Here is a 12560-nt window from a genome sequence, read left to right on the forward strand (position 1 = left end):
ATATGAGGAATCTAAAAAATACAACAAACTAAACAAACTAGTGAATAAAACAAAAAAGAAGCAGACTCACAGATACAGAGAACAAACTAATGGTTACAACCAGTGGGGAGGGGGGTAAGGGCAATACAGGGGTGGAGGAGTGGGAGGTATAAACTACTGGGTGTAAGACAGGCTCGAGGATGTACTGTACACAACACGGGGGATAGAGCCAATATTTTGTAATAACTGTAAACGGAGAGTAACCTTTAAAATTGTAAAAAAAATTTTAATTAAGTTAAAAAATAAAGGTTTACATTTATGCTAAACTAAAAAAATAATAAATAAAACAAATGACACAGCTTTATACGTACTGATACAGAGTGACTTCTAATATATACTAAGTGAAAAAATAATGTGTAGAACAAAAAAGAATGATATGAACTTTTCAAAAGGACAGAGAATCAACCTGATGGGGCTCCTAATGGCCAGTTTGGGAAAATCTAAGCATTTATACATATAAGGAGACTAAATGATTACAACCCACTGAGTAAAAAGGAAATCTATGAATGAGTACATCTGAGATACACAGACAGATGGATGGGAGGGAGGGATAGGTAGAATACAGGGAGAGAAAGAAAGAAGAGGAAGAAGGAAGTAAATTTCTTGAAAAAAGAATATTTACAAAGGTTCAAAGTAACTCTCAACAAAATGTTTATTAATTACGAGGAGGTAAAGAGTAACTTTGCAGTAGAGCTATCTGGCAGACACCAACCTGAACAAGTGATTGACATCAACTGTATTGGTATAAATCAAAACCATGTAGTATCTGATAGGATTCAATGAGAAGAACACGTCTCACAGAACAACACTTTTTTGGTATTCCAAAATGAGAAAACATTATACAAAACAATTGGCCTACATCTTCAAAAGCCATGAAAGCCCAGAAAAGACTAAGGAACTGTTCCAGACTAAGGGAAGAAGAAAACAAAATGCAATGTGATTCTTCAATGGATCGGTTTCACAAAAGTAACAATACTGGGCAACTGGCAAAACCTGAATGGAGTCCGAGGACTGAATGGTAGAAGTATATCAACATTAACTTCCTGATCTTGATAGTCGTATTGTGGTTAACATAGGAGAATGTACTTGATTGTAGGCAAAACATACTAAAGTACTCAGGGATGATAAAGCATCGTGTTGGTAACTTAAATTCAACCGTTTCCAGAATAGATAGAAAGTTATCTATTCTATTGTGGGGTGGGGGCAGTTATTTTCCCGGACATTCCCAATCAACTCCATGGGCCCCTTGAAAGCATTTGTCAGTTATCTTAAACACCTGTTACGGTCTATACCACAAAAGAGCCACGTGTGAGGCAAATATTCTCATTCCAGCAGTGGGGAACCTATGACCTGAAGAGAACAGTTCCTTCACACCAACCTAATGTTTTGGCCTAAGCAGCAAAATCAAGACAGTTGTCCGCATTTCCTCTTCAAATAACTTCATTTTCAAACGAAGAAATGCAGATTAAGAGGGAGGATGGAAAACATCTTCTTTTCCATATTAAAAGGCATAGATCTTTACCTTTGGGGTCATAATCACTACTCGTACAAATGCTAAAGATCAACATTCCATTTTCTAAGGAAAACATGATTTTATGTGTAGAAATCTACACCTATGGAAAAATCACGTTAGAGCGGAAGATTCCTTCTTAAACTTTTCAGAGCAGAATATTAACTTTTGCTTTCTCGTATCTAACGTTAACCAACACACAAAGGGCCTGCAATCACTAGATAAACTGACGCTAAGATACAATAGAGCCGAAGAGTCATTAATGCTTTATGGCCTGAACACGTGTGCATCTCCTGCCATCTATTCTTAAGCCATATAGAATCTGATTTACGTTTTCCTTAATTTGTAGCAGATAAATGGCTCATCAACTGTTCAGAAGCTAAGAATTCAGATTGTGATAATTTTCCATTAGAGGGAATTAAAGTCCAAGTGAGTAAGAAGAGGCAGCAAATGGACTGCCTTTCTTTTCGCCTTGATTCCTGGGATCCAGTCTACACAGAGTATGGGGTCTGGATCAAACTGTTTTCAATACTCATCACACAACATGCTTGCCTTCTAGGAGTTTAGCTATATGCTCTTGGGCTTCACGAAATGTCAATGCAAGAATACTCCACTTGAATAACTTCTATGTATCTGTGAAATTATAGCTGAAAACATAATCCACTACGTCACAATGGCAGAACCCACAAACTGTCTTTCTCGTTGAGTACAACGCCAGGAAACAAATGGACCGACTTTCATTCCACACACAATGAATACTATGTAACTCAGTGCTGCGCAGAGAAAGGAACAGTTCCTTATTAGTCTTAGCAGCCCAGAAGCTCAAGTCCAATGCAGAGAACAGCAGTTTAACTGGCTCCTCCTGTAGGGGCTTCGTACCCTCTACTTTCTATGCTCTTTTCTTTGCAGATGGTTTACTCTGTGTTTATCTTTAGTAGTCCTGCTTTATACCATCTTTTTAACCCTACCAGCGGATTTAAATCCTCTTGAACGTACTCAGCATATGTACGCACACATGTATTTATTTTCTTTCCCTCACAAATTTTCCTCCTGATATCTCTTATATTTTCAGGTAGCATTCTACTCTTAATGATCTACAAGTTTTCAACGATACGGACAGCAAGAGGCTAACTTTACAACGACCAGGGAGCTGGCATCACCAAGCCCCCGTGCTCTGCCGGCAGGCGCACGGGCTCGTCACCTTTGCAGTAGTCTGCGGGGTCCTCCTGCTCCTCATCGTCTGACCCCAGGATCTCCTCCTCTGGCTCCGGGGGCGCAGGGTCTGCCAGAGGCGGCGGTGGTGGAGGGGGCGGGGGTGGAGGAATCAAGGGAGCTTTCTGCTGAGGCTCCGGCCTGAAACAGAGGAAGGACAATTCTTGTTTACTCAGAAGTAAATCCTGCATTATGAATACACTTGAGAGTTTCTTATTATGGGAAAAAATAAAACTTGTCACACACTAAGAAGAGATGCTGATTAATGTCACTTCAGCCACTTTAGCTGAATTCAAGTACTGCTTCAAAACACAAGTGGGGGGCGGGGGGGTGACTACCCTTATTAAACCAAGGAATATTTCTGCAGGCCCGTTTTCACTCCAAGTGTCATTATGTCTTAAGTCTTGATAATATTATGAATTGTAAGTGAAAAAGAGTTATCCTCTCATGATACACAGCCTTAGTAGTCAGAACACATCCCCCAGAGATTAGAAAAAGACAGAGGAAAGCAACCCTAGACTTTAAAAAAAGGGCTTATTTTCATCATTTTAAAATCAGAATTCCTTTCCCCATAGAAACAGTTGGAATGTGGTTAGGTTTCCTGGATAACTCATAAAAGCCAACTAATGTATACTGTAATGTACACCTTGCTTAGCAAGACAAGAACACTGTCCCAAACTGGAAATTAAACAAAGAAAACATCCACTGCAGTCAAATACAAATACAACCCATACATCAATGCAAGACTTCCAATGGTTATTTCTAATTGTTACGAAAAGGCTAAATGTTTAGTATACTCCTTTACAAAAGATAGGAAAGCCTATAATACTAAAAACAAATAAACAACTTGAGAGGTTACAGATGTAAACCTTTCAGATATCTAGAATAACTCAGGATATATTAAATACATTTGCTTAGAAGTAAAACATTCATAATGCAATTCTGTAAAATCAAGCTTTCACTTATAAAATGTAACTGCTCCTTCTAGCCATATCCCAATGGGGAATCTTGAACCAATAGTCTCAACTGGATGCAGAACCTCTCTTGAGCTGCAAGCTGCCCTAACAACAGGACCATCACTGCTCTCCCTGAGCTGGCCACAGCTCTACAGATAAAAAGTGGGGAGGGAAAAGATACTGAGTGGTAGGGGCAAGGGGGTTCGGCTGATGGACTGTTCCCCAGAGGCAGTTTCAGTGGGATGAACAGAGGGCCTCTAGTCTGGGGAGCAAGGGGAACCTCACAGACACTGATGTGGTAGATAACGGCCATTTTTTTGGCCTCCCCAGTACTGATGCTCCCTTTCTAAAAGCATGTTTTGGAACACTGCTACTCCCTGCACAATGAAAGGCTGGCTCCAGTCCTCTCTTCTCATTGCGGTACAGCCTAGGGCACAGAGCCGTGGAACCTTGCTTGAGAAGGTCAGCCATCACAGGGTGCAAACTCATCCTAGCTGCTAGTAAAAGGCAGGGTCAGAGGACTTGCCCCTTTCTAAGCTGAACCTCTAAATTCTTGCCAAATCTAGGAGCCCCCAAATAGCTTTTAGCACACTTCCTTCAGCCTAAGGTAGTTACAGCTCATTTATGTGGGTTGCCACCAAAAACTCAAAGTGCCACAGCAAACGAAGGAAGGCAGCAGAAACACCAGCAGTCATGAGGATGGGGTGGGGATCACACCTCACAGGTAACCTTAAAGGTCAACCCTGGCAAGTATGATTACCTTTGGCAGGACAACTAAAGAATGTTTATAAACTGAAAATGACTTGTACTGATTTCTACTTGCTACAATTTATGGAGACTCAAAGTTACAGCTCCTTAGGTAACAGACATTAGGACAATGGTGGCGATAACATTCTCAATTAACCATGCCTCATGATGGAGCACTGAAAGGGAGTCATCACAACCAAACACCAACACCACTGCCAGGACCGCCAAAGAAATCCCAAGGGACCTTATGGAAGTGCAGTCATCTTTCTGGCAGCCTTGCAAATGCTCATTTTCTTTTTAACAGACATGGCTTTACTGAAAATAAAATGATCCTAGGGAAAAGAGGCCTGAGGAAGGGGAGGTAGGAGAGGAACTGCACCAGTTTTAATGCTTCCCCAAAGGGAAGAGGTTAGAGAAAAGATTTACATGACCCATTCTTGGGGGTGGAATCTATCTATTTGACAAATTTGCTCAACCAAAAATACTTTCAATGTTGACTATTTCTTCCTAAGAAATTTTATATGAAAAAATAAAGAGATTCTCTAAATTAAAAAAAAAAAAAACCCAAAAAAACAACGACACATATTCCCTGTGGAGACTATGTAACAACTAATGAAAAGGGAAGGACTAGAAGATCTTGTTCCACTGCTGCAGGGCGCTGCTACGCTCGACACCACTGATACTTGAGCCAGGAAACTCACAGCTGTGGGTGCTGTTTTGTACATTGTAGAACGCTGTCAGCCTGGCCTCCAGCCACTACATGTCAGTTGTGATCATCACAGACATGTCCAGAGACAAAGCAACCTAAATGTCCATCAACAGAGGAATGGATAAAGAAGATGTGGTACATATATACAATGGAATATTACTCGGCCATAAAAAAGAATGAAGTAATGCCATTTGCAGCAACATGGGTGGACCTAGAGATTCTCATACTAAGTGAAGTAAGTCAGACAGAGAAAGACAAATACATGATATCGTTTATATGTGGAATCTAAAAAAAAAAGGGTACAAATGAACTTATTTACAAAATAGAAGTAGACTCACAAATGTAGAAAACAAACTTATGGTTACCAGGGGACTAGCGGGGTGGGGGATAAATCGGGAGATTGGGATTGACAATATACATACTACTATATATAAAATAGATAACTGATAAGGACCTGCTGTATAGCACAGGGAACTCTACTCAATACTCTGTAATGGCCTACATGGGACAAGAATCTTAAAAAAACCAACACTGGATATACGTATATGTATAACTGATTCACTCTGCTGTACACCTGAAACTAACACAACATTGTAAATCAACTATACTCCAATAAAAAATTTTTTAATCATCACCAAAAAAAACCTAAGTCCAGACACTGACAAATGGGTGGGGAGGAGGGGGTGGAGGGAGGGAGGGGAGGGGAGTGGTGGCAAAATGATGCCCATGTGAGCACCACTTCATCAGTGGCATTTGCTACATATACCTTTACCTCAATGGAATAGACTGTATCTATGATAAAGGAGAACAGATTCTAATTTTCACACGCCCATTTTCTCTAGTTTGACAGGCTTGGGTATCTTTATCATAATGTATGTCTCTTGGTGAGCTGCCACATCACTTGCTTAACAAAATTCTCAGACCCTCTGGGGTCAGGGAGGGCCATGCTGAACAGGCAGGCAGATAGTTCCCCCAAAGCCAGTTCTATCAAGTTAAAGGGATGAGTCAGCATACCTTGAAATACAGAGGAAGTTGAGTAATGTTGAAATACAGAGGAAGTTGAGTAATGTTGATGTAATATCTTGACTGGCTATCATATCAAAACACCTAGAACTCTGCTATCCTCTGGCCCCATGTGAGTGCTGAGCACTGAAAATGTACCTTGTCCTTATTGAGATGTGTTCTAAGTATAAAATACGTACTGAATTGCCAAGATTTGTACAAAAAAATGTAAAATATTTTATTAATAATTTTATATTGGGGCTTCCCTGGTGGCACAGTGATTGGTAGTCCGCCTGCCGATGCAGGGGACACGGGTTCGTGCCTCGGTCTGGGAAGATCCCACATGCTGTGGAGCGGCTGGGCCCGTGAGCCGTGGCCGCTAAGCCTGCGCGTCCGCAGCCTGTGCTCCGCGTCCGTAGCCTGTGCTCCGCAACGGGAGAGGCCACAACAGTGAGAGGCCCACGTACTGGAAAAACAACAACACCAACACACACACACACACACACATATATATATATATATATAAAATAATTTTATATTTATTACATGTTAAAATAATAATGTTTTGGATATAATAAATTATTAAAATTAAATTCATCTTTTTTTTTAATGTGGCTACTAGAACACTTTAAATTACAAATGAGGCTCACATTACATTTCTATTAGATGGCACCACTCTAGACCCTCAGGTTCAACAATAGCAGAGGACTGTCTTGGCAGAGATTCCTGGTCACATCAGTGAATATTTTTTTCTGAGGCTTCTCCCAGTAACCTGCTTCACACCAATTATCACCAACTCTCAAATTACCCAGTTCATCATAGTAAGATAAGTACACTGTAACTACCAAATGTTACAGTCCAATCACTGACTCCTTTTCATCCCATCCAGCCTTGTTACTGCCTACTGCACAGGAAAAACACAGTAGATTTGTCTTAGGGCAGACGGACGTAAGAGAGAATGATGCCACACTGTCTTTAAAGGCTGGCTTCTTCAAACTGGTCTCTGGTGGCTTCTACAGCACCTCAAAGCCTGGTTAAATCCCAACTGTTTAAAAGATCAAGAGGTGATCTCACCAAGTGTATACTCATGAAATACATCAAGCGATTAAAAAAAATAAAAGACAACTTTCACTAATCCTATTGAAAACCATCAAGAAGTTATTTCAAAAGACAAACCAAGAAAGTTATTACATATAAGAATTAATAGGGAGTTCCCTGGTGGTCTAGTGGTAAGGACTTGGCGCTGTCACTGCTGTGGCCTGGGTTCAATCCCTGGTCAGGGAACTAAGATCCAGCAAGCCATGCGGCATGGCCAGAAAAAAAAAAAAAAAAAAAAGAATTACTACAAGCACATAAGCCGTGGGGGGGGAAAACTCATAAATATTTTCAACAACAATGCCAACACTACTAAATGGTGAAAGAATAGTCTTTCAACAAATGTAACTGGGACAAATGGCTATCTGCATACAAAAAAATGTTGTAACCCTACCTCACATAAATATTAACTCAAAATTAATAACTTGGGACTTCCCTTGGTGGTCCAGTGGTTAAGACTTCACACTCCCAAGGCAGGGGCCCAGGTTCGATCCCTGGTCAGGGAACTAGATCCCACATGCATGTCGCAACTAAAAGATCCCGCATGCCGCAACTAAAAGATCCCGCATGCCACAACTAAAAGATCCCGCATGACGCAACTAAGACCCGGTGCAGCCAAATAAATACATAAAAATACTTTTTAAAACAATTATAACTTGCAGGAGGGCTTCCCTGGTGGCACAGCGGTTGAGAATCCGCCTGCTGATGCAGGGGATACGGGTTCGTGCCCCAGTCCGGGAGGATCCCACATGCCGTGGAGCGGCTGGGCCCGTGAGCCATAGCCGCTGAGCCTGCGCGTCCAGAGCCTGTGCTCCGTAATGGAAGAGGCCACAACAGTGAGAGGCCCGCACGCCACAAAAAAAAAAAAAAAAAAAAATTAATAACTTGCAGGAAAAACTATGAGTAAATCTTGATTACCTTAGGCTTGGCAATGTTTCTTAGATATGATACTAAAAGCATAAGCAATAGAAGAAAAAAAGATAAAACTGGACTTGAACAAAATTAAGAACGTTTGCGTTTCAAAGGGCACCATTAAGAAAGTAAAGACAACCCAGAGAATGGAGGAATATATTTATAAATCATACAGCTTTAAACAAACTTGTATCTAGAATATAAAAAGAAATTTGTAACACGACGATAAAGAGACAAATTTTAAAAATTAAAAAAGTAGAAGAGACATTTCTCCAAAGAAGATATACAAATGACCAATAAGCACATGAAAAGATGTTCAGCATCATTAGTCAATTGGAAGAGGGAAGTCAAAACCACAATGAGATACTACTTCACGTCCAATAGGATGGTTATATTAAAAAAAACACCAGGCAACAACAAGTATTGTCAAGAATGAAGACACTGGAACCATCGTACTACTGTAGCAGGAGTATAATATAGCACAGCTGTTCTGGAATATCTGGTAGTTCCGAAAAAGGTTGAATTTAGAGTTACCATAAAACCCAGCAATTCCAATCCTAGGTATATACCCAAGAGAAATGAAAACATCTGACCCCACAAAATCTTGTGTAAAAATGTTCATAGCAGTGCTATTCAGAATAGATAAAACGCAGCAACAACCCAAATGTGCATCAACTGATAGACGGATAAGTAAAATGTGGTATATCCTTACAATGTAATATTATTCAGCAATAGAAATAAATGAAGTACTGATAATACATGTTACAGCAAGGATGACCCTTGAAAACATTACGCTAAATGAAAAACACGAGTCAGAAAAGAACACATGTTGAATGATGCCATTTTACATCAAAACGTCCAGAATAGGGAAATTTGTAGAGTGTATTAATGGTTGCTTGGAGTTGGGAGCAGGGGAAGAGAGAAGTGGAAACTGACTATTAATAGATACGGGGGATTCTTCAGGAGGCATGAAAATGTTCTCATGTGGTGATGGTTATACAACCATGTGAATATACTTAAAAAATACTGAACTGCATACTTTAAATGTCTAATTTGTATGGTATTTGAATTATACCTCAAAAAGCTGTTTTTTAAAAAGCAAAAGCCTATACGACTATATAATACCTTTTAATATCCACCTTATACCTTAATAAAGTATATGCTTCCAAGAAAAATCATAAATATCTACATTTAGATTTAAGCAATCTATATGCATGGTCTCTTTTACAAATGCCTAGTACATTCACAGTGAAAAATAACATGTAGTTCTGTAAAAAGTAGAGACAGTCTATCTAATCATCTGAAGTTTCTATAAGGCACTAGTAATTTCAGAACGTGTATGTATACATAAGAAAATGTACCAGCTCAGTGACTGGAATAAAAAATCTAGAAAGCAAAATTCCAACTAGTCATTCATATTTTTCACAAAGAACTACATTTATTTTGCCCTACATAAAACATAACTAAATATTCTAATCATTACTCCAAATAGGGCTATCAGGCCCTTGTGACATATTAAAGGTAGTCTCGGGCTTCCCTGGTGGCGCAGTGGTTGAGAATCTGCCTGCTAATGCAGGGGACACGGGTTCGAGCCCTGGTCCGGGAGGATCCCACATGCCGTGGAGCAACTAGGCCCGTGAGCCACAACTACTGAGCCTGTGCGTCTGGAGCCTGTGCTCCGCAACAGGAGAGGCCATGACAGTGAGAGGCCCGCGCACCGCGATGAAGAGTGGCCCCCGCTTGCCACAACTAGAGAAAGCCCTCGCACAGAAACAAAGACCCAACACAGCAAAAATAAATAAAATAAAATAATAAACTCCTACCCCCAACATCTTCTTAAAAACAAAAAACAAAATACTTTTCTTCAAATATTACATTAGAATACTAAGATTATTTTATCATGCTTATCGACTTCATATTATATTTTTCATGTACATTTGCTCTATTAGTAAAGAGAAAAAACTGAACGACCCTTGCAAAATGCATACATCATCTGCTCTAAATTGCCACAGCAACCAGATGGGAGTTCTCTGATTTCCTTCCAGCTGCTATTTCTTTTCCATTCCAGCAGAGAAAAAGAAGTAAACCTCACATTTGGCAGAAAAAGAAGTACTTTCCTTTGTTATCAGCTTAAATGGCAACTGACACCATTTAAGAAATTAATTCAGTTAATCTTTAACCAAAACATAAAGAAAAGGAATCCCAAACCAATTTCTTCAGGTAGTATTCTAGGGACATTCACATAAAGTCAAATTTCTTTTTCTTTCCTTGTATGTCGACAGCCTAAATCTAAAACTCACTCTCTTCCTCCCACCCTCCTTCTCACTCTTCCTCTCTTGGTGGTAATTGTCAGCCTGAGAAACATGCAATCTGGCATTTCTACTTAAGGACAGAATCAATCAGTATACACTTTCTCTCAAAATAGCTTATCTAAAAAGGCTAGCTGCTGTAGCACTGGGTAACGTCACACAGCTAGGGAGGGAAAAGCCACAATGATTTCATGTATTCCTCTCCAATGAAAAGAGAATTTCTAAACTTTGTATAAATCAAACCTAAATGTGAAGTGTCTGCTGTGGTAGGCAGAATTCTAAAATGAGCCCCAATGACCCTTGCCCTGTGTAATTCCCTGTTCCTCTGAGTGTGGGTAGCCCTGTGAATATGATATCACTCTTGTAATTACGTTATGTTATGTGGCAAAAGGGCAGATACACTGGGTGGGCCTAACCTAACCACATGAGCCTTTTTACAGGTGAGGGTTTTTCTCTGACTGGTCACAGAAAAAGTCAGGGGCGTGCTTGAGCTAGCCTGCAAAAAAGCAAACATTCATGTCAGGAACTGCCCATTAGGGCCACAGAGCAAGGAATTACGGGTGGCCTCTAGGAGTGAGAGTGGTCCCCAGCCAACAGCTAGAAGGATAACAACAACTTCAGTGCAAGGAAGAGTTCTGCCAATAACTAGTCATCTTAAAAGAGGACTCCAATCCCCAGATGAGAACTGCAGCCTTGGCCAGCAGTTTGGTTTCAGTCCAGTGAGAAATCAGCCACCTGTGCAGCCCTAACTTCTGACCTACAGAACTGTGAGCTAATAAACAGGTATTGTTTTCACCTGCTAAGTGTGGTAATTTGTGCAGCAATAGAAAATGAATAGAGCTGCCAAGTTCTCAATAAGTAATAGAGTAGTTCACTTTAAATTATCAGATTTTGGCCTCAACCAAATCTGGCATTTTTTAAATAATTGAAATGATCAGAGGAATTAAGAAGCTGGGTAATAAGAATGTGACAGCCAATTCTCTTTGGGGCACAGGCAAGTTAAAAAAAAAAAAAAGAAAGAAAGGAAAACAAAACCTTATTCCCCAAATTCTAACAGAAACAATCATAATTCCAAGCCAGACACTTTACATGGTCTTACTAAGACTGTGTTGTCTTCTAGAACACTGAACATAGTTAGTGAAGATGTAAGTAAATCACACCTGCTTCCCAACTAAACTACACCTTAGATAGCAAACGAGTTGACTACTTGACCACCTAACAACGTATGTATGACGGAGCTATAGACTTCTCATCCACCTGTATTATTAATACTTCATAAAACAGTGTGGGGCCTGGCAGTACACGTTATTACTACTGAAGAAGAGAAAGGCAGACAGAAAAGTTTAATCCAGAGCCCAAAAGCGTGTAAAAATGGCGTCCATTGATTCCACAAATACTCAGAATAGCATATAACAGCAGTCCCCAGCCTTTCTGACACCAGGGACCAGTTTCGTGGAAGACAGTTTTTCCATGGGATGGGGTGGGGGATGGTTTCGGGATGATTCAAGCACATTACGTTTATTGTGCGCTTTCCTTCTTATTATTGTTACACTGTACTACATAATGAAATGATTATACAGCTCACCATAATGCAGAATCCGTGGGAGCCCTGAGCTTGTTTTCCTGCAACTAGATGGTCCCACCTGGGGGTGACAGGAGACAGTGACACCTGAAGTGTGTGCCTTAGGTCCAGTCTACTCCATAAGATGCAGCTTGTCACTTGCCACTCACTGATAGGATTTTGATATGACTCTGTAGCAGCTGATTTATCACGGTCTTTGTGCAGTCAAACCCCTCTGCTAATGATAATCTGTGTTTGCAGCCGCTCCCCAGCGCTAGCATCGCCTCAGCTGCACCTCAGATCATCAGGCACTAGATTCCCATAAGGAGCGCACAGCCTAGATCCCTCGCACGCACAGTTCACAGTAGGGTTTGCACTCCTATGAGAATCTGATGCTGCCACTGATCTGACAAGAGGTGGAGCTCGGGTGGCAATGCGAGTGACGGGGAGCGGCTGCAAATACAGATGAGGCTTCACTCGCCCGCCACTCACCTCCTGCTGTGCGGCC

At 40.6% G+C, this 12560-nt stretch overlaps 1 protein-coding gene across 13 annotated transcripts in view; it reads right to left on the reverse strand.

Annotated features, from left to right (window-relative positions):
- Nucleotides 1-12560, reverse strand: part of SRPK2 (SRSF protein kinase 2) — a 230210-nt gene that overhangs the window by 67018 nt on the left and 150632 nt on the right. For all 13 annotated transcript variants that reach the window (XM_032643942.1, XM_032643940.1, XM_032643944.1 and 10 more), the window contains one exon: nt 2751-2902. In XM_032643942.1, the coding sequence (XP_032499833.1) occupies nt 2751-2902 (152 nt within the window). The remainder of the gene's footprint in view (nt 1-2750; nt 2903-12560) is intronic.

The sequence above is a fragment of the Phocoena sinus genome, chromosome 9 (assembly GCF_008692025.1).
Source record: "Phocoena sinus isolate mPhoSin1 chromosome 9, mPhoSin1.pri, whole genome shotgun sequence".
NCBI classification, from domain to species: domain Eukaryota; kingdom Metazoa; phylum Chordata; class Mammalia; order Artiodactyla; family Phocoenidae; genus Phocoena; species Phocoena sinus.